The sequence below is a fragment of the Nelumbo nucifera genome, chromosome 7, assembly GCF_055504915.1.
Source record: "Nelumbo nucifera cultivar China Antique chromosome 7, China Antique-T2T, whole genome shotgun sequence".
NCBI classification, from domain to species: Eukaryota; Viridiplantae; Streptophyta; class Magnoliopsida; order Proteales; family Nelumbonaceae; genus Nelumbo; species Nelumbo nucifera.
The window spans coordinates 48,793,124-48,818,073 of NC_142655.1; the positions used below are offsets into that span (position 1 = coordinate 48,793,124).

The window sequence follows — 24,950 nt, forward strand, 5'->3', positions numbered from 1 at the left end:
CCCGCCCCGATTAATTAATTCCTCCCGATGTAATAATTTTTTTTTCTGATAGGCCCACATTGTAATGAATTGGGTGGAATAAAAAACCCATCACGGTAGCGTCTTCTTCATTTCATTGTCCGGATACGACCAGCAGCGGCGGAAATCCCCTAAAACCTGACCTTTTCTCCCTCCTTTTCCTTCGTTTTTTTTTTTTTTTCTGCTTTCCCATTTTTATTCTTTCCTTCAATCTTTATTCTCTTCTTCAAATCCCCATTCCCTGTTTCTTTTCCACAAACCAGATCTGAATCGTCACCCTCCTTTCCTCTCTCTATTCCTCCCTCACCTTCTCTTTCCTCGTTTTGCCCTCCTTTTCTTTTCGCTCTCCTCCCTACTTGCTGATGCAATAAGTGTGAAAACAGAGCATCTTCGCCATTGCTGAACTGAGTCCGCACTATCGCCACCAATTGGACGGTTCGAATCCTCTCTTCTTGGCTCTTCCTTTGAAACGAGACCTGAATTTTGGGAGTTCCTGGTAGGATACATCAGCGACGGTAATCTCTTCGATAATCTTCATTAGCTCGGTTCACTGTGCTCATATTACCATCTACACTCAGCCATTGATTCCAAGGTTACATAATAAGGAGGTATGCTCCTCCTTTGAGTTATTGTGCTGTCCTTGCTATGATCTTAGTTCGGGTCGTCGTGATATCGTTGCCTCGGTTTTCTTTGTAATGTTTGGTTACGGCAATTTGTTCTTGCTTAACGTTTTAGTTTCTGTTTAAGTTACCAATTCATATTTCGAATTGGTGGAGGTAAGAAGAATGATTGGGTCGCTTAGTTAATTGATGTCTCTATTAATTCTTTTTTATTTTTTTTTGTCTTTTTTTTGCTTTGTTTATTGTATCATGTCCATGCCACGAATCCTCATCTTACCATGGTTGTTGCGTTATGCCATGATTTTCTTAAATTGTAATATCCATCAATGCTAATGCCAAGGGTGTTCAACCATTTTCGTATTGCAAAATGAATCCTGTTATACAGGCTGTGTGATGATTTTTTGCTTTCTTCTGATATTTGATCATTTATCTGTCTTTGTATTGCTCTGTCAAGTGATTTGAACCTGACATTTTCTGGAATTGAGTGGTTCAGTGTGTCATTTCCCCTGGTTATGCTGTGCTGTTATATGGCCTATTGGTCTGAAAGGTAAGCTTGCTGCATGCATTTTACGTTCTAGGATGTTTCTGAGTTCTGACCCTATGGACCCTGTTTCTATCGCATGAGGTGTCTAGGGTATTAATCCTCATCTGTTAAAATAATGCTGGAATTCTAATATTGTCTTGTAGAATCATTCTAGAGTGTCATTTCTTATGATAATTATGTTTAAATCAAAGTATTCCTGCTCATCTTATTTGTTTCATGACACCATCTAGGTTTCACTTTTTAGGACGCTCTTCAACTTATCTTTTAGTTGATTTTAATCTATGTTAGTAAGCTTGTTTTGTTCTTTTTTTTTTTTTTTTTTTTTTTCTTTTTCCTCTTCATTCTCTTCAAATAAAAGGCTTCATGTTATCATCTTAGTATCAGTCAAAGATTTTTCTTCCTTAGATCATTAAGCAGTTCGTATCAGGCTATTAGTTGTTGTTCTCCCATATCACCAAATAACCTTGATTTGGTGTTTATCATCGAAATTTATTGTGGTAATCTCGATTCATGTTAGTAAGTAATTCATTTATCTGTTCTGTTCTCTCTCATAAAGAGTTTCTTATGTGCTTTTAGATAACCTATTTCGTAGGCTTCGGGATGATCTGTCCTGCCATTCAATAATGGTTATGTAGTGCTGTTAGTAATCTATTTTTTTAGCTAATGGTTCCTAGCTTTAATTTGCATGTATCATTATCATTATGTGTTTTTTTTTCCTTTTTAGTTTAAATGAAATAATTCTTGTTCTTATATGTTCTCTTAACATTAATTAGACTTTATTTTTTATCTTCTGTTAAATGATCTCTGTTATCTAATTATGCAATATTCGTGTTTGGTAATTTCCATCATTGCGTGCTTATTTGCTTTGGGAGCCTCCCCTATGGACCCCACCTATTTGAAATGGGAGAGGGGTGCCTAACCCTTTCCATCTCTCATCCAAGTCTTACTCAGATTGGATAAACCAGTGCCTTGCATATGGAGTTGCTATTGGACCAAATGAATTTTCTATAATCTCCGGAGGGCCCATCACCTCCAACTCAATTCAATGATGGGTGGCGACTCTTTATCAGCCCAAGTGAGCTATTTCCCGATACTCACAGTAATCAAAATTTTAACCAATCATATTAAAGACTTCACAAGGTCTATTTTTCATTTGTACAAAGTTGTTTTTCTTCTTCTTAGTGAGTAATGATCAATTGTTTGAATCCTTTTGATTGATTTGCTAGTGGCGGATATGGATGAGGTGATCACCGCCGCCGATGCGTCATCCAACTCCCGGTCGGTGACATCTCCACCTTCTCTTCTCCCCTCGAATCTTCCACTCCTCTCTGCATTGTTAGCCTTCGCTCTTGCCCAATTTCTGAAGCTTTTCACCACCTGGTTTGTATTATCTTTCATAATTAACCCTATCTCTATTATTTTTTGATTTTTTAATTTTTATTTAAATCTATGCTTGTGTTTCCTTACCATCTAGTTTTTAGGTTGTATGGTTAATTGGACCTATACCAAAGGGAATGCTTGGTGTCACTGTTGTTGTGTTTCAATCAATGAGAAAGTATGACAAAAAAGCCTTGGTTATGGGATTTTTTCTTCTGAATCATGGATATTCTAAGTTCATTATATTATGCATCCGAAGTTGGTCTTAATTCTTAAGAAGAAGCAGTTCCTTGTATCATCCTATGTTAATGAGCTATAACCATTTGTCTGTACTTGTTGCTTTTTATTGAAGGAAAGCCTGTATTAGAATGTTGAAGGGAGAAAGTGAAAGATGAAAGCATGGCTGGAAAGTTTGGAATCTTGAGTAAATAGTGCTTGTCAATCATAAAAAATGCAGTCAGTTAGATTGTTATTATGCCGCTTGGTCTTTAGTTTCTTTCTTTCATGGATAGAAAAACATAAATTTCTTTTTTAGAAAGTGATCTGCTTGTCTATTGTGTGAAAACTTGTAAGAATTTCCTAGTATACTATATTTCTTTATGAATTACTGGCTTAATTTTTCCAAAACATTTCACCTAGATGTGCAGGTTCAAGGAGAAGAGGTGGGATTCTAGAAGATTGCTTGGGTCAGGTGGAATGCCATCATCACACTCAGCAACTGTGACAGCTCTTGCAATGGCTATTGCTTTACAGGACGGGACAGGAGGATCAGCATTTGCTATTGCAGTGGTTTTGGCATCTGTTGTATGTACCTATTAATTGGGTTTTCTTCATTCTTTTATTTGGATATGATTGTTGTTTTATTGATTATTGCCTATTTCCCTGTCACAAGTGCATTTAGAATCCTTTTTTTTTTAAAAAAACAAGTTCATTAAAATAAGTAATTAAGTTTAGGTCAATTTCAAATGAATTCTTGTTTTCTAATATTTTCTTTTCCATTTTCTTATTGATGTTGTTTGCAATCTTTTTTCATGGATTTTGTTAAGGTTTTGAAACTATTTTAACCATTTATTAACAATTAAACCTTGGAAATTTCCTATACTTTGGTAATTAAGTATAGGAAATTTCTTTTATAATTCTGTAACTAGTTTTAAAGGAAAGGTTGCACCTCGTGCCTTTCCATGGGTTGCCGGTAACTCTTATTTGCTGGTTTAATAAAATCTTACTCATTTATAAAAAAAAAGACATTTCCTTCTTTTGCTCAATCCATATTTAATCTAGTGCATTTAGAGCCTTTTTCCAACAATTTTGATCAATGAACTTCTATTTCTAATTAGTACTAGGAATACAACAATGCCAACAGAAAAAGTACTTATGGATTGGATTCATGTCTGATCTATTCCATAAAGCAATTGCTTTATTACATTCATTATGTGATTGTAATTTCTAAATACCTTTACTCCCTTTATGATCTCATAATTTGTTTCTGCTATCTTGCGAGGTGCCAACCAGCAGGTTGGTAAGGTCTCCTATTGGTCGTAGCGGAGACTTGGGATTGAATCCCGCCTGCACCTGGGTTGGAGGATGGATTACCCCCGTTGTGTAGACCTTCCAAAGATATAAAAAAAATTGTTTCTGCTATCTCTGATTTTAATTCCTTTCTTGGATAAGCATCTTCTATTGTAATTATGCATTTATCTTAGATATGTTTTCTTTTTTGATTGATAAAAGATATCTTAGATATCTTTTCAGGATTAAAATTGTTGTGGAATTTCTACAGGTGATGTATGATGCGACTGGAGTTAGACTTCATGCTGGTCGGCAAGCTGAAGTAAGACTACCTATTTCTTGAAAGGGCTTTTGTTCTTCTGTTGTCTAGCCTTTCTGATTTTTACATCCTTCCCTTTTTTTCTTCTATGAAAGTTACCATTTTCTCAAAAAAGAAAAATATGGAAAAAGTGACTATAGCAACTTGCATCTGACTTTCAGAAATAAATAATAAGAGTTTTGAATAACTTACCTAGTTCCAAGTAAATATGTAGAGAACATTGATGTGGGCCCTACAGCTGTGGTCCCACTCTGTTCGTAGGGTAGAATGTATTTAGTCACAGCTGTGGTTATTTTGCTATTCTGTTATTTCTAGTTTCAGTTTTATATTGTTTGTTATTTGTTAGCAGTTGTGATGTAAACACCAAGGGCAGATATGTCCTTTCATGTAATTAGCATAACCTATATATATATATTAACTTAAATTGGCGGCGGCAGAATATTGACATTCTGTTCTTCTCCTCAAAATCTGTGTTCTACTGCTCTTTCACCACTCTTTCTTCTACTTCTTCTTCACTTTCTCTTTTCATCGAACCTGAAATCTCTTAGTGGTCAAGACTGCTATTCAGTCTTGAAAACCTACAAAATACATAATACACATTGAGGTTGAGAACCTAATTTTTAGTTTTACATACAGTCATACACTCATTCGGTGTAAATTTTAGAGATATGCTTCTTGATTTTTCGTTCTAAAGAATCTTTACTTTTATTTGTGAATTTTGTTGTTGTCATCATTGTAATAATTATTTCTACCATTATTACTTATACTTTCTTTTTCCTTATGTTTGGGGGAGGGGGTTTTCAGTTCTCCAAATCAAATTCATATCTTCATGCAATGTTGAGATAGTATGCACCATACATTGGGTCCATGGGTAGATTCAAAACCACACCGTTTTAGGTTCTTCACTGGGTAATTACATTTTATTTTGATCTCACATAACAATTTTGGATTCATCAATTTATCCTATGCATCAAATAATACAAAATAAATCTATTATTGATCAAACAAAAAAAATACAAAATAAATCTATCTTCTCATGTGCATTTTGGATTAAGCTTTGATTCAGTGTTGTTTGGACAACTGACACATTTGATCCTGAAAGTCTCCATACTACTGTCAGAACTTTCTCCCGACTGATTTTTTCACATTAAGTTTTTTGTAGCCATAAAGGGAAACAACTAATTGTTTGTGGAACAACCTAACAATGCCTTCAACACCTGAAACTATCCTCAAGGGAACACTCATTGAACTTAATTTAAGTTCACTCAGCCTATGCATCACTCAAATGGCCACTATAATTTACTTTTAAGATATATGAAAAATCTCAACTAAATACAGGACAATTTGATTGAAATGGGGATGAATCTAGATAAATGAATCTTGCTTAAATTTCTTTTCAGGGAAAAAGCCGATATTATATAAAGCATTTATTTATTTTTTGCAGAAAGAGATTCACCATATGGTAGAACTCACAGTTTTAGTAGATATTCAAAATCACCAATAGAAGAAGGAATGGAACCACTAATATCCCTGAAGAAAAAATGTAAAACAAGATGATCGTTAAGCAAATTCCTGAGGTAGAATAAGAATATTCTAGATCATAGAGTACTGGCGGAACTCGTAGGTTTACAAAATACTTCAAGTCACCAAGGGAAGAAAGGATGGAGTCACTAATCCTGTTATTGGAAATATCCCTTAAGAAAAAAGTAAATTAAAATAATGGTTACGCAAATTTCAGTAGTAAGAACATTATAGAAAATTTAAAAGGAAATATTGAAGAATAAGAATAATGACAAAAAGTAAGGAGCTTCTTCTCTGGTTGCAAGAACTAAAAGCATCTTTGGATTTTGTTCAAAGTAAATAAACAAAAATTATAAATGGAAAAAACTAGCTATCAGAAAATAAAAACATAACACCTATAAATGGAAACTTTAGGTTTGCAAGAACTGTAATCTTCTTTTCATTTATTTCACAAAATATACATAAACAAAAATTATGAGTGGAAAAGGCCAGCTTTGAGAATCAACTGCCAAAAACTATAGTAGAACCTCAAAGATTTAGATCCTCAACTAAGTTTTACAAAGGATTGTAAAAGATATTTCCAAAATTATATCCATTTATTACAAGGAATAACACAACAAATCCCACTTGAGAAGTTGAGATCTACACACAATACACACAAATTTCAACTAAATGCACTCACTGATTTTTTGTGAGTGCATTTAGTTTTAGTAACACTTATTCAATTGTTGCAAAATAGCTACAATTAGTAGCTATTCTCATTATTTACCAAACTCATTTATTACAAATTTTGTTCTTTAATACTTATTCAATAATTACTCAGCTAAAGACATTTTTGGGGATATGTATATATATCCAAAATCTAAATCTAAATAAGAATAATACAAAGCAAGAAAAGTGAGATGAATAGCAAAGCCTCATACTTGAATCATCAAAGAAAATATTTGTAGCAAGATAACAAGATCAATACCAAAGTAACTCAAGGTGCTGAAAGTGCAGTAATACATCACCTTCATGCAGCATGCAAGCCCCATACAATCAACAGGAAGTATGCTTGTATGAAAAGTCTTCGTTAGATACAATACTTCAGCAGCCTCAAAATTATGGTAATATCATATGTGTAAATGGAAAGAACAATACCAATATCTCATAGACTTGCAAACAAAGCAAGGAGGGAAAAAGTAATCCCATAGATGACGCATCTAAAAAAAAATAATCCCATAGATTGGCATAGAGTGGACAAATTGAAGGGATGAGAGATCCATTGTATGGACGCCCAAAGATTGCGGAATAAGGGGGCGAATTTCAAAAATTTTTCTCTCCCTTCAACTAGGAATCGCATTCCCTATTTAGAAAATCATATTTTCAAGGATCATTCTTGAACCATAAATTGAACCAGATCTGAACCAAAAGGAGTAGGAGATGATTATACCTGATACGGAGAAACGGTATCCCCCAACGAAGGTGTTCACGCCCAAGGAAGGATCCAAAGACTGCTCCCACTGAGATGGCGCAGTGCAGGATGGAGCAGAATCAACAGTGTTCTTCTCGAAGAACTCTGTCCTTCGCAAAAAATAGCAGGATGGCACGTGAGCACAACTTCCTATCAATTCTTCCTCCAAGAACTGATGTCAAGATCAAATCTTGATTTCAAACAGGGCGGCAAGAACAGGGAGGCGGCAAGAAAGAATTCTGCAAGGATGCTTAATTCTTCCTTCTTGATTTCAGCACTGAAGAGGATCTGAATATCTCATCCATCTAAAGGCTGCCGCCCCCTCCTTTTGTTAACCTAAAGGATCAGCTCCTAATCCCATTAGGAGCTGCTTATTCAAATCATATTTGGATCAGCCTTCTCTTCAGGTGATAAGGATAAACCCTTATCTTATCTACAGATTAGATTAGCTTTCTCTTAATCTCATTAGGAGGTTTTTAGATCTGAATCACATTAGATCTGGACTCTCTGAGTGGATAGGGTCTTACCCTATCCTATTTGCTAATCCATCTCAGAATTCGCCCCATTATTAACTAAATAAATAGCCCAGTTCGAAATGGGCTTTAGGCTTAGGCCCATTAAGCTTATGTTGCCCAGTTGGGCTTCCTTGTATGGCGTGGGACCCAAGCATTGATCTATACATCAGCCACATGGGTTCGGCCCAGCCTTTGTTACAAGGCCTGGCCGAATACACTGTTAAGGACAGTGCACCCCCTGAAACCCATCAAATGGGTTCTATGCGCCCAACACTTACCCTAAGTGGTCTCTGGGCCAAGCCACCTTGTAACACCCAGGGACTGTGGGCAGATGCAAGATTAGCCCATCAGGCATTATTCTCAATGGTCTTACACTTAACCTCTCAACCCATAATGATCATACACTGCTCGACAAGAGATGACCTCTCCCTCGGCTGCAAGGAACAATGTTGCATTCTCTGCTTATATGGATCCCGGGAATTAAAACCTTCATGCAAACAATTTAGTAACCATAATGTATATACTTTTATATCTCATATAAAATATACTTTGCAAAACAAATCTCAACGGTTGAAATCGGTTGCTGGCAGTCTTGGTTTCCATCAGTGAGAGTGCATCCCCGATCATTACCTTTGTCCGACAAAGGGGCTGATCCTGTCACTATGATCACCCACTCAGATGAATTCTCGGACTGTCCCAACATACCCAGGTTTTGACCCCCGCTAAGGATCTCACTGATTGGTACATCAAAGATAGCCCAATCCGACACCTAGTGCAGTATCATAATTGAGTCTAGGAGTCGGGTGTAACTTTCCAGTTTTGCCCATCAATCTCCAAGGTCCAGGGCAATACTGGAAATCTGGTCCAGTTCATAGATTCAATTAATTCTACACTATATGTGCTTAGGGTCTCACCCTGGCAGCTGAGACAAGCCACCCCAACCGACTTGGTGGCACCATAGTGTTAGCCTTGTCAGGATGGGTCTCTCCAGACCGATCCACTGGCTGTGAACATTCTAAACTAACACGAGTCTCATTAAGTGTCCAGTTTAAGGGTATTACACAGAAACATACCAAGGGAACATGAATCAAATATGCACTTTTATTCATTTACAATAAACTCATAAAGTACATCATTTTGATTGAAGCTAAGGGCATACAAAACTGTCTAACAGCTCCAACTTGCACTTAGGTCCAATCAGGTACTAGCCGGAGTCCCATGCTTTTCACATGTTTCTCAAACACTTTCTGTGATAGTGGCTTTGTCAATGGGTCTGCTACATTTTCCGCTGACGCTACTTTCTGAATCAGGATGTCCCCTCTACCAACAATCTCTCGCAGTACGTGGTATTTCCTCTCGATGTGCTTCGACTTCGAGTGGGCTCGTGGCTCCTTAGCCTGAGCAATGGTTCCATTGTTGTCACACAACAATGGGATGGGTGATGTGTTGGACGGAACTACTCCCAGCTCGTGAACGAACTTCATCCACACGGCTTCTTTGGCAGCCTCACTTGCGGCAATGTACTCGGCCTCGGTCGTGGAGTCTGCAGTGGACCCCTGTTTGTTGCTTTTCTAGCAAACAACACGCGATCCTATCGTGAAAACATATCCAGATGTAGACTTTCTATCATTTGGATCCAACTGGAAATCGACATCTGTATACCCTTGGATCTGTAGTGAGCTACCATTGAATACTAGACAAAACTCTTTTGTCCTTCGAAGGTACTTAAGTATGTTTTTCACAGCAGTCCAATGCTCCTGCCTTGGGTTGGCCTGAAATCTGCTTACTACACTCACTGCTTGAGCAATGTCAGGACGAGTGCACAGCATGGCATACATGATGCTCCCTACGGCAGAGGCATAAGGGACGTCTTTCATGCCATCAATCTCCTCAGAAATCTTGGGAGACATCTTCTTGGAGAGAGTGACTTCGTGCCTAAAAGGAACGTTTCCTTTCTTGGAGTTTTCCATGCTGTATCTTTTGACTATTTTGTAGCAGATTGGGATAATCCTATTATCCGTTTCGATCTATCTCTATAGAGTTGAAGACCCAGTATATAGGAGGCTTCTCCAAGATCTTTCATGGAGAATTGCTGTGAAAGCCATACTTTCACCGTAGTTAACATTCTTACATCATTCCCAATGAGGAGAATGTCATCTACATACAGAACCAAGAAGGTAACCTTATCTCCACTGTACTTCCTGTAGACACAGGGTTCATCCGGATTCTGCTCGAAGTCAAACGATTTGACAACAAAGTCAAAACGGATGTTCCAACTTCTAGAAGCTTGCTTTAAGTCCATAAATGGATCTGTTAAGTTTACATACAATGTTTTCCTGACCTGCAGCAATGAAGCCTTGCGGCTGCTGCATATAGATATCTTCAGTAAGATCTTCATTCAGGAATGCAGTTTTGACATCCATTTGCCAAATCTCATAATCATGGTATGCTGCTATAGCTAGCAGGATCCTAATGGATTTAAGCATGGCCACAGGCGAAAAGGTTTCCTCATAATCGATGCCCTCTTTCTGAGTGTACCCTTTCGCCATCAGACGAGCTTTGAAGGTCTCAACCTTACCATCGGGGCCCTTCTTCCTCTTGTAAATCCATTTGCAACCGATTGCTTTTACCCCGGAGGGCGGATCTATTAGAGTCCAGACTCCATTGGTCTCCATTGAGTCCATCTCTGCTCTCATGGCCTCCACCCACTTCTGGGAATCTATGTCCAACATAGCTTCCGCATTAGTCACGTGATCCTCCTCACTAGTCAAGGTTTCCACCAGGTAACTATCCTAGTCATAACCATAACGGACTGGTGGCCTGGATACCCGAGTGAATCTTCTAGGTTGGTCACTACCTGGAACTTGTGGGACATCTCCCACTACTCCTGAGCTCTCCTCATCAAGAACAACTTCCTGACGATGGGTGTCCAGGATATAATCGGTTTCCAAGAATTGTGCATTTCGACTGCAAAACACTTTCTGCTCACTTGGGTCATAGAGTAGGTAACCTACAGAGCCTTTTGAGTAGCCTACAAATAGGCAACAACTGGTCTTGGATTCCAACTTGTTTGCACTCGTTCTTTTAACGTGTGCTGGACAACCCCAAATCTTCAAGTGTCTAACACTTAGTTTCTTTCCGGTCCAAAGTTCATATGGAGTATTCGGAACCGATTTGGTTGGAACCCGATTCAACACGTAGATCGCAGTCTCTAATGCGTAACCCCAAAAGGATGTGGGTAACTCTGAGTGTATGAGAAGTGACCGGACCATATCCAATAAGGTCCTATTCCTCCTCTCTGAAACACCGTTAAGTTGTGGTGTAGCAGGAGGAGCTAATTGTGATACTATCCCATTGTCCTTTAAGTAGTCCCTGAATTCGTCAGAGAGATACTCGCCACCTCGATCTGATCGAAGGGCTTTAATTTCTCTCCCTAACTGTTTCTCGACCTCTTGTCTAAACTCTTTAAACTTTTCAAAGGATTCAGACTTGTGTCTCATTAGGTACACGTAACCATATCGTGAAAAACCATCTGTGAAGGTGATGAAATACACGTGTTGGTTCCGTGTCCTAACACTCAGGGGACCACATACATCAGTATGTATTAGGTCAAGTGTGCCTGTACATCTTTCAGGCTTACCGTTAAATGGCCGTTTCGTCATCTTACCTTGTAGGCAAGGCTCACAGGTGGGAAGATCTTCTATAGTTAGAAAATCCAAAGGACCATCCTTTACCAACCTTGTGATTCGGTCAACATCGATGTGGCCAAGTCGGTAATGCCACAGACACGTGAGATTGACTGTATCACGGGCTTTCTTCTTGGGGATTTCAGCCGACATAGTTTCGGTTATGTTAGTTTCTAGAGAAGGATGTAGAACATAGAGACCGTTCTCCAGTTCCCCGTATGCGATGAATCAGTTGTTTCTTTTAATAGTAATCGTATTACTAAAGAAGACAGAATAACCATCTGCACACAGTTTTGAAACAGAAATCAAATTTCTCCTTAAATTTTGTACATAAAGACAATCTTTCAGTACAATCGTTCCTTCTCTAAAAAATAACTCTACGGTTCCTATGGCTGCGACTGCAACAGTTGCATTAGTCCCCAAGTAGAGTATGACTTCTCCTTCACTCAGCCTTCTGCTTACCTTGAACCCCTGCAGTGAGTTACATGCACGAGTTGAAGCCCCGGAGTCAATACACCAGGACGCAGAAACTACCAATAAATTGGTTTCTATAACACAAGTTTCAAAATTACCTTTCTTGGATTCCAGGTAGGTAGGACAGTTCCTTTTCCAGTGGCTGGTCTTCTTGCAGAAGTGACAGGCATTCGATATTTTGTCTTTCTTCTGCTTCTTGCCCTTGGTGGCTTTCTTCTGAGGCTTCTTTGCCTTCCTCTTTCTCTTGCTTGTCTTGCTAGCTTCAACAAGCATAGCTACAGGCCCATCCTTTCTAATAAGTTCTTCAGCTCTTTGCAACATATTGCTGAGCTCTTGCAAGCTGACATTCAGCTTGTTCATGTTATAGTTCATAATGAACGGATTAAAGGAAGGAGGCAAAGAATTAAGGATAGCATCTATCTAGGTTGCAAGGTCCAGCCCGAATCCAAGAGCCTCCAGTTCGTTGATGTAACCCATCATCCGAAGACAATGGTCGTGAACTTGTTGGCCCTTGGACATTTGTGCGGTCATGAACTGAGTAGAACGATTCTGCTCTTCATACATTGTCTTGAGACTGTCCAATATGTCATTGGCAAGTTCGATCTGATCGAACTGCCTTTGTATTGGGTTGTCTAAGGAGGCAATGATGTAACACCAGGCAAGGGAGTTTTTCTCCTCCCATTCCTGATAGTCTCTCCTTCGGGCCTCAGAAGCCCTATCACCCGGACGCTCCGGGGCAGGATTCTTTGCCACTTTGTCTAGCTTTTCAGAAGCTAGGACCAGCATAAGGTTCCTGTACCAGTCGGCATAGTTTGGGCCCTTCAACTTCTTGTCATCAAGCAATTTTGCAAATTATCCGTTTGCCATTTTTTGATAAAAGAGCAAACATCAGTCCACAACCTAATTTGATTCATGTTCATTTCATAGATATGGATTTTAATTTACGTTCCATTTCCATTTATTCATCTATGAGATTTCCCTCCTTTCTCAGTGACGGAGACTACGGGTCGTCTCTGGAAATGTGGGAAATCACATAGGGTGCGTGGAGTCAACTGTTTCAACTGCAAAACCCCACCACCTTTTTGTGAAGGATCATATCCACTCATCATATGAGTTTTCCCTTTGGCCTCTATCAGACAAGGTTCAGAGCCATTCTCAGGTAAACCTTTCTGTCCAGTGAGTGCTTACCCATCATATTCGTGAACGCCAAGGTACCGTGAGAGAGTTCCCATTTTCTGGTGAAGCCCCTCCCGCATCGTTCTATGACGCCCCTATCATCTTATGAAACATTTAGACAAGCCCAACAGCAAATGGATAGCCCATTTTTGGTGCGTTTCCTCGTTACTGAAGGACCCATCCTCATGCTAATGATGGAAGGCCTTTAGAAAGTTCATCATATGAATCTCCCTATCACATGCACTCGTATTAGCTGGAGGGAACAGTTAATTACGCCCTAGTTCTAATTTTAGGTCAAACCAAAGTGGCTCCCACCGACTTTCATAAAGCCAGATTTCGGTGGGCCTAAATCGGCTAGGGTTCCGCACGTAACCTCTTGATGAGGTGTGGGGCCCACCACTGAGGGAGGTCATCCAATGACCAAAAAGGACACCATGGCAATGCTGTGCATTCAGCCATGGTGTGCGCAAGAGCCACTGTCGATTGAGCATGGGCCAAGTGCTTATGGCCCATGTACGTAGCACATCACACATCCATCCATACATCACATGCAGGGATAAATTGATCCAATCAATTAATCATCTGTAAGGCCCATTTGAAGCCCATTTTAAATCCATAATATTAACCATTAATATTATCTAGGTATATGGGTCGAATGGTTCAGCCCATATAGCTTTAAATGTTAAGTGGGCTTTTAGCAGTTTTAACCTTTTAAAACTGGGCCTTTACAGGTTGGGCCGAATTAACCATTTAATTAAACATCAATCCTCAGGCCCATTAGTGGGAAAATTAGGGCTGACTTTCAGCCTTGATTAAACCCTAGATTCGGTCCAAACAATTTGAACCAATCTTGGTTCGAATGGGTCTAGGGTTTGATCTTTAATTAAATCTTTAATTCAAGAAAATAATTTGAAATTAAATACTGATAAAATAAAATCAAGAATCAGTCAATCAGGGTTGTTCGCACAATCCACCCTGCAAAACAGAGGTTAGATCACAGTTTGCAGTTTCACAAACTGCAAATAGATTGCAGTTCTCCCATTTGCGAAATCTCCTTTTCTGTGCCGCCATCTTTGATCCAAAATAAAATAAATAGAAATCCTATTTCTATTAATAATTACATCAGATCGAATACCTATACATTGAGTCTAGAAAATAAAAAAAATTATTTACAGACCAAATGTAACAAAACAATTCAAGAACTGCAAAATCGCAGGTTCCCTGCGCAAACCAAGAATTCGATCTCCTCTTGTACGAACAACCCATAAATCAAGAAAATCATAAAGAACAGTTCTAAATAATAATAAGATTTATGTAAAATTAATTTCAGATTATTCGCCCATTAATTTTGGGAACAAATTTCCCAAAACCCATATCTGTGCAAATCGGGTAGAACACCTTCTGCCCATTTGCGCAGGTTCAGATCTGAAACAAATTGGTTCAAGATTTGAACCATGGCTTTGATACCACTAAAGGGATGAGAGATCCATCGTATGGACGCCCAAAGATTGCGGAATAAGGGGGTGAATTTCAAAAATTTTTCTCTCCCTTTAACTGGGAATCGCATTCCCTATTTAGAAAATCATATTTTCAATGATCATTCTTGAACCATAAACTGAACCAGATCTGAACCAAAAGTAGGAGAGGATTATACCTGATACGGAGAAACGGTATCCCCCAACGAATGTGTTCACGCCCAAGGAAGGATCCAAAGACTGCTCACACCGAAGATGGCGCAGTGCAGGATGGAGCAGAATCAGTAGTGTTCTTCTCCAAGAACTCTGTCATTCGCAAGAAACAGCAGGATGGCACGTGAGCACAACTTCCTATCAATTCTTCCTCCAAGAACTGATGTCAAGATCAAATCTTGACTTCTCCCACAACTGGAGATCGAACTGGCAAAACAGGGCGGCAAGAACAGGGAGGCGACAAGAAAGAATTCTGCAAGGATGCTTAATTCTTCCTTCTTGATTTCAGCACTGAAGAGAATCTGAATATCTCATCCATCTAAAGGCTGCCACCCCCTCTTTTTGTTAACCTAAAGGATCAGCTCCTAATCCCATTAGGAGCTGCTTATCCAAATCATATTTGGATCAGCCTTCTCTTCAGGTGATAAGGATAAACCCTTATCTTATCTGCAGATTAGATTAACTTTCTCCTAATCTCATTAGGAGGTTTCTAGATCTGAATCACATTTAGATCTGGATTCTCTGAGTGGATAGGGTCTTACCCTATCCTATTTGCTAATCCATCTCAGAATTCGCCCCATTATTAACTAAATAAATAGCCCAGTTCGAAATGGGCTTTAGGCTTAGGCCCATTAAGCTTATGTGCTCATTTAACCTTCCTAACTGTTGCCCAGTTGGGCTTCCTTGTATGGCGTGGGACCCAAGCATTGATCTACACATCAGCCACATGGGTTCGGCCCAGCCTTTGTTACAAGGCCTGGCCGAATACACTGTTAAGGACAGTGCACCCCCTGAAACCCATCAAATGGGCTCTATGGGCCCAACACTTACCCTAAGTGGTCCCTGGGCCAAGCCACCTTGTAACACCCAGGGACTGTGGGCAGATGCAAGATTAGCCCATCAGGCATTATCCTCAATGGTCTTACACTTAACCTCTCAACCCATAATGATCATACACTGCTCGACAAGAGAGGACCTCTCCCTCGGCTGCAAGGAACAGTGTTGCACTCTCTGCTTATATGGATCCCGGGAATTAAAACCTTCATGCAAACAATTTAGAAACCATAATGTATATACTTTTATATCTCATATAAAATATACTTTGCAAAACAAATCTCAACGGTTGAAATCGGCTGCCGGCAGTCTTGGTTTCCATCAGTGAGAGTGCATCCCCGATCATTACCTTTGTCCGACAAAGGGGCTGATCCTGTCACTATGATCACCCACTTAGATGAATTCTCGGACTGTCCCAACATACCCAGGTTTTGACCCCTCTAAGGATCTCATTGATTGGTACATCAAAGACAGCCCAATCCGACACCTAGTGCAGTATCATAATTGAGTCTAGGAGTCGGGTGTAACTTTCCAGTTTTGCCCATCAATCTCCAAGGTCCAGGGCAATACTGGAAATCTGGTCCAGTTCATAGATTCAATTAATCCTACACTGTATGTGCCTAAGGTCTCACCCTGGCAGCTGAGACAGGCCACCCCAACCGACTTGGTGGCATCACAGTGTCAGCCTTGTCAGGATGAGTCTCCCTAGACCGATCCACTGGCTGTGAACATTCTAAACTAACACGAGTCTCATTAAGTGTCCAGTTTAAGGGTATTACACAGAAACATACCAAGGGAACATGAATCAAATATGCACTTTTATTCATTTACAATAAACTCATAAAGTACATCATTCTGATTGAAGCTAAGGGCATACAAAACTGTCTAACACAAATAGAACGTCAGTGATGGAACTAACAAAAATGTATTCATTTGAATAGTGAAAGGAACCAATGATTCAATCATCCAGATGGTCACTTGGCACCTCCTAGTAGGCACGGGATCAAATCTGTGGAACTACAAGCTCTCACTGGCTAGTGGGTCTCATATGCAACCTACTTTGATCTGGCCACCTCTTCCACTCTAATGTGTAGCACCTAATACCAAAAAAGAACATTGAATCTAGAGATACTTAGGGGCCTGATAGTTTTTGGAGATGATTAAAAGCCAAACAGAAAACATAAATTTTGTATCAAATATCATATTATATTAGCTTCATCCATATTAGATTAATTTCTAACTAAAAAGAAACTCTCTTCTAAGCTCCCCTTATGTTTCCAAAAAACAACAGAACCCAACAGGCCAGGAAAAAGCATAGGTACAATTCTAAGAAGAATAAGGATATTATCCAAAATAAAACTTTTCCTCTAAACTTCACCTTCTATAATATAAATAAACCCAATGGATGAGTCCAAAGGACAAAAGACAATACAATTAAGAAGCCTTAAATAACAAAACAATGTAAATGCCTAAACTCTCTTAATAGATTAAACCAGAAATCTAGAATTACCATTTTGGGGAATTCATAACTTCATAGTAGAAGATGACAGAGAAGCTGAGGACGAGACCTACACATGATGGGATGAGTTGAGGCTGGGGGAATATTTTTATGTGCTGTATTTGAAGCAGCCTGATAAATGACATTAGGAAGCAAAAAGGGAAACAGGAATCCAATCGTTAGTTATAGGGTTTCCCTTGCATGAAACATGGTAACTTGAGTCCAATCCAGTACAGTTTAAAGCAATTAATTTCTTATAACCAGCATGTTACAGAGCCACCAAAGTTTCAACTAAGCCCAACCATTCATCCTGGTCCTGTTTCCAAATATCGGCAAGATGGCACTTATATATAAGGAAAATCGATGTACAAGAATCCCTATCCAGAACATTAGCAAGTGAAACGACCAGTGATTTGATTGGTAGCAAATTAACAACAATATTCTTATTGAAGCTTCTACCAGAATGATATTTAATGAGGCAACATACCCAGTTGCAGTTTGTGATATCATAGGATTATGCTCGCATCTGGTTGTTAGGTCACTGTAGACCTCAATGTCTTCTTTTAACCAACTCTAACCAAAATATTTGCAATGAGAAGCCAATAACAGCTGAAATGTAGAGCATATTGTAATGATTACCTGCTTTCTGTGCCTCCAGTCTTCCACAGCCTCTTTGGTTGCGGAAACACTGTTTGTCCTTTAGTTTTAGCTTGAGCGGTTTGGGGTTGTTAGGATGGGTACAATATACCATCTTGGAGTAACCTCAATGCCTTAACTGGGAGTGTGGGATTGATCATCTCGAAAGAAACTTGAATGCCTGAAGAGTGAAATCGCGGTTTCCTCTTTTTGCAGAGTAGCTGAGCTTCCAACCTTTCAGAGTCAAGTTTGTCCCCTGTTCTAAGTCAAACCAATCCTCGGTTTCCTTTATTTTGTAGAGAGGGAGGGAAGAAACAGAAACAACCTACTTAATTATATACCCAATGTTGATTTACAACTCCAAGATGAGAGATCTAAATTCCCTTTACAGTCGAGACCCAAGAGAGCAATTTTCCAAAAGAAAAGGCAATAAGTTCTTCTGGATCTCTGGAAATGCTGTGGAAAAGTCTTTATTTCTTTCTACCCAAATAGTACTGATCACAGCAGCTGGAATAGACCCCCACAGACTTCTAGCAAGCTTTGACAGACCATGTAACTCCCAAGTCCCAACACCTCAACAACTCCTTCACAGAAACGGGCATAACCCAGGCAAGACCCAGAGCTGAAAAGTAGTGGTTCCAGATCTTAGCCGAGATAGAGCAGTGAAGAAACGGATAGTTACTATCCTCTAAGCCTTGGCCACCTCTTTTTGATAGATGAACCTTGGTTAAGCACCTGTCTAACCAACAAGATCTAAATCATGTAATTGAATCAATGTTTTAAAAAACAACCCGGAACCGGAACTGTTTTGGCCACTGGTTTCTGGGCTGATGGTTCAACCGTCCAGTTCAAATGGACGGCCCATTCTGACAAAAAAATTAAAATAAAAGGCCAAAAACCATTGAACGGGTTGACGGTTCGACTGCCCGGGTCAATGGGTCATTGACCAATTCAACGGTTTTTAGCCAGGGACCGAGTTTGGGGTAAAACGTAACTGGTTGCCTAGACAGTTCCCGAGCCAAACAGTCCGACCGTCTGGGTCAACAGCGGTTTGAAAACATTCAATTGAATGATTCAGGGTTTTGTTTTGGGTGAAAAATGTTTTACAAACTGTGCTGGTCAGTTAACTGAAAATTCAACCACTCTGGCTCTAACAGTTCTCAACTCTGGTTTACAAGGTTCAATTCATCTATACTGGACCAGGAAGAGGTTCAGTTTTGGTTGAACCTCTTTCAACCACTCAATCTGCTCTTCTTTTTAAAACATTACAGGTGAGCTAGCCATCCTTTTCGCTCGCTCTTTTTCTTTAAAGTTTAGTTTGTTTTTCCTTATTAAATAAAATTTTTCACCTGTTATCAATTGTAAAACGTGTCTTGTTTTAATATTATGAATATTTTCTTTTAAGTTTCTTGTTCAGAGATTGCCCACTGTTTAATTAAATGTACCTAAATATGTCTACAAGTCATTAGTCAGTATTGTTGTAGCTGAAACTTTTTAAGAATTTAGTAGTATTAAAAGTTGTATAATAGTAACTACCTTTTTTTTGAGTTATAATAGTAACCACCTTCCACAAGAAGTTTGCCCACTGTTTAACCAAATGGTTCAATTAGGGCTGCAAGTCAGGTTGCTTGACTTGAGGAATTTCCTTTACATCAGGCTTGAGTTAGGGTTTGGGCCCATTGAAAATTTAACAAGTTCCCACCCTAACCCGACACAAATTGCACCCCTAGATTCAGTATTTAACATGAAAATACAGGACAGAACTATTTAATCTCAAGTTCATCTGGTCCACATAGCCATGCATCTCAAATTATGGATTTCTTTGTAACCATAGGCTGGGGATAAGAAGATGATGTGACAAAGATATTTCTATTCTTCATTGTTTTATCGCCTGGAGTGAAGATTATTATCCTTTAACCTGAACTGACCATCTTATGTGGCTTTAGTAAAACCAAATTTTTATTTTTTTTAAGGGATGACATGTATTGTGGGTTAGTTGGTACCCCAACAGATGTCCTATTATGGAATTTCTATAGGTGAACTATGATGTTCTCTTCCACTTTGTCTACTCTCTTCCAAAAATAAGATGGTTCCACCCTGAATTTTCTTGGTATAAAAGCTTATGTTAGAATATAACATAAGTCTTAAATGATTGGTTTGGGATGAGAGGGGACTAAGATTTGAGGGGTTGGGGGCTTGGGATCCTATGTTATATGTGCTTGCTTATTTGGTAGGGAGAACACAATTTAATTGGGGTATTACTTATATTAAATCCTTGAAGCAAGGTTGGACTCTGTTGGATCTGGTGGAGACAACGAAACCTCATTAAAAAATGGCTATTACCCAATGTGGGTCCCAGCTATCTTGGGTCTTGGGAGGGGTGGACTGGATATGGGATTTATGGTCTTAACCTTTGCCATTTTTTTTTTTTTTGCACAAAGTGACCACTCTCAGACTTGAACCCACGTCCTCACACTTGACAGCCTGATATTTTACAATCACACCATGTAATGGTGGGGCAACAGAATCTAATAAGGTACCATTAAATCCTGGAAGCAAGGTTGGAATCCAGCCACTGCTGTTGCTGAGGTTGTTTAAGTGTCTGCTGGAGGTCTGCTGCTTATTCTCACAGTTTGCTCCTAGGGTCATTGATAAATGACCTAAACATGGTTCCATGCAACTAGTTTGAAACATGCCCTTATCTTGGGACCCTCTATATAACCTTTTTGACTTGTTATCAGGCTGATGGTTGTTTTTTCTAGGCGAAAAGGTCATATACTGTGCTGATAAAAAAGAAAGGTCATTTACTGTACTTAAAAATTGTATAGAGTGGTGCAGTATTGGTTCGACATTCAATCTGAAGTTCTGAACAATATCATTATTTTTGGTTTCTTCATTAATTTCTGACTGTTTTCTTCTTTATCTATTTTGCTGAACTGCATATGGTCAACATAGGTTTTAGCAATTTCTCATGTCAACCATTGCCTTCATAGCATTCATGTAACGATAAACATCTCTGGCATATGCAATGCAAAATCAGAATCTGATACCATTGGTTAAAGTATTATGTTTATGGCTCAACCATGTTAGTTGAAAGTGTAAAAGATAAAACTTTGCCATTGGCAAGGACCTCCATTGGCAAAGGTAGAAAGGTCAAAAAGCTTGCCTACCTCCATTAGCAAGGACCACCTGCAACCTAACAAAGAGAAAAGCCAATCCCATATATCTGCAGCAAAAGGACAGGATGTTAGTAAGTGGTAACAATTCTCTTCATTGGATTTACATAGAGTACACCAGCACCAGCGTGGGGATAAGCATAATGGGGGGGGGTCTCCTTTTCTGTAGTATGTCCACAGTGTTGATCTTCCCATTGTACACCTCTCAACAAAAAGCTCCAATTTTGGTAGGAGTTACAGTTGGGTTGTTCCAGAGCATATTCTGGATTTTATACAACAGTAGCAAGGAAGAGGCTTAAGAAAAAGAGGTAAAATTTACCGGAAAACTGTTTTGCATGCAATGATGTGGGGAATTTGGGAGGAAAGAAATAAGCACCTTCTTGACAACAAGACCCGCTCCTTGAAGAGTTAATTTCTTATATTACTTACCTTTGCAATCTATGGGATGTTAATTTTGATTTGTTCAGAGGTTTCTCAGTTAATGGCCTTAGCAGAAGTGCTCATACTTTTCTGTTCCTCCCACACTTTCTCAAACTGTCTTGAGAGGGCCAGTATTTAGCTGTGAAGGAATGGCAACTCTAAACTTTGATGGAAGCGCTTCAGGTAATCCTGATTTAGCAGTAGTTGGCTGCTGGCATTGGAGGCATTATAAGGGATGAAAGGGGTAATGTCTGCTGGGTTTACAGTGGTCTAATCATAGTTTTCAAGGTGCCAAGGGCCCAAGGCGAGGCTAGGCGACAGGGGGGCGCCTTGTCGCCTAGGCGATGGATTTTTTGAAGTAAAAATGACATATCCTAGGGTAGTTCACTAGGTTCCGTAACCAACTTTCTTTAATAACATCCATAATTTTCATAAGAAGAAGAAGAAGAAGAAGAAGAAGAAATGTGTTGATTAGACAAAATTTTATGTTCTTCCCTTACCTATTGGTTAATTATAATCTCAAAAAAATAACAATATAAAAGTATTTTATTACACAGTATTGCAAAACTGCTTGGCGATTGGGCGAGGCGAGCCTCCAAGGGTGCCTTGTTGCCTAGGCGTCACCTTGACAACTATGGGTCCAATAGGCTTTGCTGACTCTACGAAGACCGAAGTGTTGGCTTCTCTAACAGGAATTAGAGTAGTGAGAAACTTGGGTTTTCAGAACTTAACTATTGCAGGGGATTCAGCAAATACCATAAAATGGCCAAGGGACAAGGAGGGTGCACCATGGAGATTGAGTCATTTTTTTGGCAGAGGCTAGGGACTCTCTGGATTGTTTAAATGCAAACCTGATCTGGATTCTGAGGGAGCTAAATCCTATTGCATATGGCTTAACTAAATTTGGTGCTCTTTTGGAGGTTTTGTGTAAGCTTTTGGGGATTCCCCTCTGTGTTGTACATCCACTCATGTTCCTATTTTTTATTTAATGAAATTTGTTTACTATTTCTCAAAAAAAAAAAGAAAAAAAGCTTTGCCATTCATGATATGTGGTTGGAATATCAATATTCATTGCAATCTTTAGGTGGTTGCCCAGTTTGTGGTTAAATTGTGTTTGGACATCTTTTGTTTTGAGTTGTGGGCTGAAACATGTTCAGTGGATGTTACTGAATTAACTATAGCTAAACTAACATGGTAATTTGAATTTATGCACTTGTATATTCTTTCATCTTTTTGTTGTATTTGGTGCTCATTGCAGTTGCTGAACCAAATAGTGTGTGAATTTCCTCCTGAACACCCATTGTCTAATGCTAGGCCTTTGCGTGATTCACTTGGTCATACTCCACTTCAGGTTAGTGGCACAGATTTGCATTTGATTATATGTGCTATTTTCAGATAATTGAATATTCATTTGTATGAATTCTTCTTCTCATTTACCTTCAGATGTTGCATATGTTTTCTCCAATCAGCTATTTAATGCATAGATTTTTGATAACCAAATTTCAGAATTTTCCAACTTGATAATATCTGTTTCTTTGGTTAAATTTGGCATATGAATGCTCATGGTTGGGCTGAGTTGCTCATAATAAACATCGTCCCAACTATATGGGGTTGGCTACATGAATCCTGTTTCAACAATCCATTCTATTTAAAGCCGCATCCACTGTTAAATTTATTAGTGCTTAAATCATTTCTTACTTGTACCCATGTGCCTTTTTGGTCTACCCTTAGCTCTTCTAGCCCCTTCAGTGTGTAAAAAATCATTCTTGCAACTAAGATAGACTCAGACACAGACACACACACAGATTTAATATTTTCCTAACTCATTGTTTTCAGATGTCACTTCTTTTTCAATTATTGTTGTTTCCATGTTTCTTATAGTCTAAATGAACATTATATATTACATCCAATTAGCATTAACACAGAAGATTTCAAACATCCAATTCTTGTTGGTTCATCAAAGCTCTTCCGGTATCATACCCAGATTTACCCATATACATATACATGCATACAGCCATACTATTTGTGTGTGTAGGCCATTATCCAATGTCAATCCCAGCTATCATCTTGGAAGGGGTAGACTGGATACTGCCCTAACCTTAGACATTTTTTTGCACCGAGTGGCTGCTCTCAGACTCAAACTCCAATTAGGGGAATATAAATGTCCCTCCATGTCTTTACTCTGGGAATCCATGTTCAGAGGTTGGGCACCACTTCATTTCATTTACACCAGCAGGAACATATATGCAAGAAAGATGGCATCACTCTCTGGTGGTTCTTTTTTTTTGGATCAGCAGAAATTTAATTCTAATTCATTAAATAAAAAATAGTGACAGTGGGGCTTAGTACAACATGAATATAAAGTAGACAAACCCTTTCCTTATACCCATGTTACATAGAAGCCCAAAACAGGTGTTGTCTTGTAACTCCTTGCTTAGCAAGAGAGTCAGCAAATCCATGGGATATGCTTGTTTGTATTTGCCCAAGAGATAACTACTTTTGAATCCCCTTGTACCTCAATCGATCAAAGGCCCAACTGTTTAGCTAATCTGAGCCCCTGCAGCAAGGCCAACAGTTCAGCCATAAGAGAATTTCCCATGCCAACCTGTCCTGGATACAATGCCATCATCTTCCTTTCTGAGTTCCTGATTACCCCTCCTATTCCTGCCTCTCTGAGTTCCTGAATACAATGCCAATATTTTCCACTCTGGTGGTTCTTTTTCAGTTGAGGAGATCTTACTTCTCTTTATATGGTTACAGGTTGCTGCCGGTGCGACTTTGGGATGTATTGTAGCGTATCTAATGAAGAACTCCAATTAAGGAATGAGCCTTGAGCCCTGCTGGTATAAATATCTTTTACCTCATTGCTTACACATTTCATGGGCTGCTGCAAATCCAGCAACATACACAGCTTATTTGCAATGTATGAGAAAAAGGAGAAAAGAGAGCCGACGTACAACAATTGGAAATTGTTGAAGGCTATATAAGGATACATGATTTGGATTAGGGGTAAAATTTGTTTCCACCTTGACATCGGGATCGGGCTAGAGAGTATGTGTCAGTTGTCATTTGTCACCAAGCTCTGTGCTACCCTCTTAATATGGATTATTATTATTCTATGGGTTAATTAGCATCCAACGTTCTAATTTCAGTGTTCATCATTCATCAATGCTTTTCGAATCTTTTTACTTGCATGGTATTGGCCGGATCAAATATATTCTTTTTTTTTTGGGTAAATGGATCAAATATATTCTTGGGTAAGACAGTAGTTGCTTTCTTAATGAATGAACCGTCATCATTCATTTCTATTTTATTCAAGGGAATTTTAAAACCCGATTTAAGATGTGACCCCATACCTGGCTGCATGTTGAACATTCAGAAGGCCAAGACCCATGGTTAGGTTGCTCCTTAAAAAGACTTCATTAATTGAATTTTAGACACCTGATGCATGCAATATCTATAGTAGTCTAGTTCTACTTATAAGCT

The 24,950-nt window shown here is 39.0% G+C and overlaps 1 protein-coding gene across 3 annotated transcripts; it reads left to right on the plus strand.

The window, feature by feature from the left end:
* The first annotated feature begins 109 nt into the window (after window positions 1-109).
* LOC104608093 (Acid phosphatase/vanadium-dependent haloperoxidase-related protein) lies at window positions 110-24,612 on the plus strand. Of its 3 annotated transcripts, none has more exons than XM_088890982.1 (7): window positions 113-626; window positions 2,134-2,257; window positions 2,409-2,562; window positions 3,207-3,363; window positions 4,340-4,390; window positions 22,723-22,815; window positions 24,225-24,612. In XM_088890982.1, coding segments are annotated over exons 2-7 (516 nt in total). In that variant the 5' UTR covers window positions 113-626; window positions 2,134-2,256; the 3' UTR covers window positions 24,285-24,612. The 3 variants fall into 3 exon arrangements, with proteins under 3 accessions (XP_010272273.1, XP_088747108.1, XP_088747109.1); XM_088890983.1 differs by lacking the exon at window positions 2,134-2,257 and adding an exon at window positions 1,132-1,185 and having other exon boundaries at window positions 522-626; XM_010273971.2 differs by lacking the exon at window positions 2,134-2,257 and having other exon boundaries at window positions 110-626.
* The last annotated feature ends 338 nt before the right edge of the window (window positions 24,613-24,950 follow it).

Excerpts from the sequence above, each read along its gene's own strand:
- LOC104608093 (XM_088890982.1), top strand. Across the intron at positions 3,364-4,339 it reads CAGTGGTTTTGGCATCTGTT|GTGATGTATGATGCGACTGG; the intron begins GTATGTACCTAT and ends GAATTTCTACAG. Across the intron at positions 22,816-24,224 it reads TTGGTCATACTCCACTTCAG|GTTGCTGCCGGTGCGACTTT; the intron begins GTTAGTGGCACA and ends ATATGGTTACAG.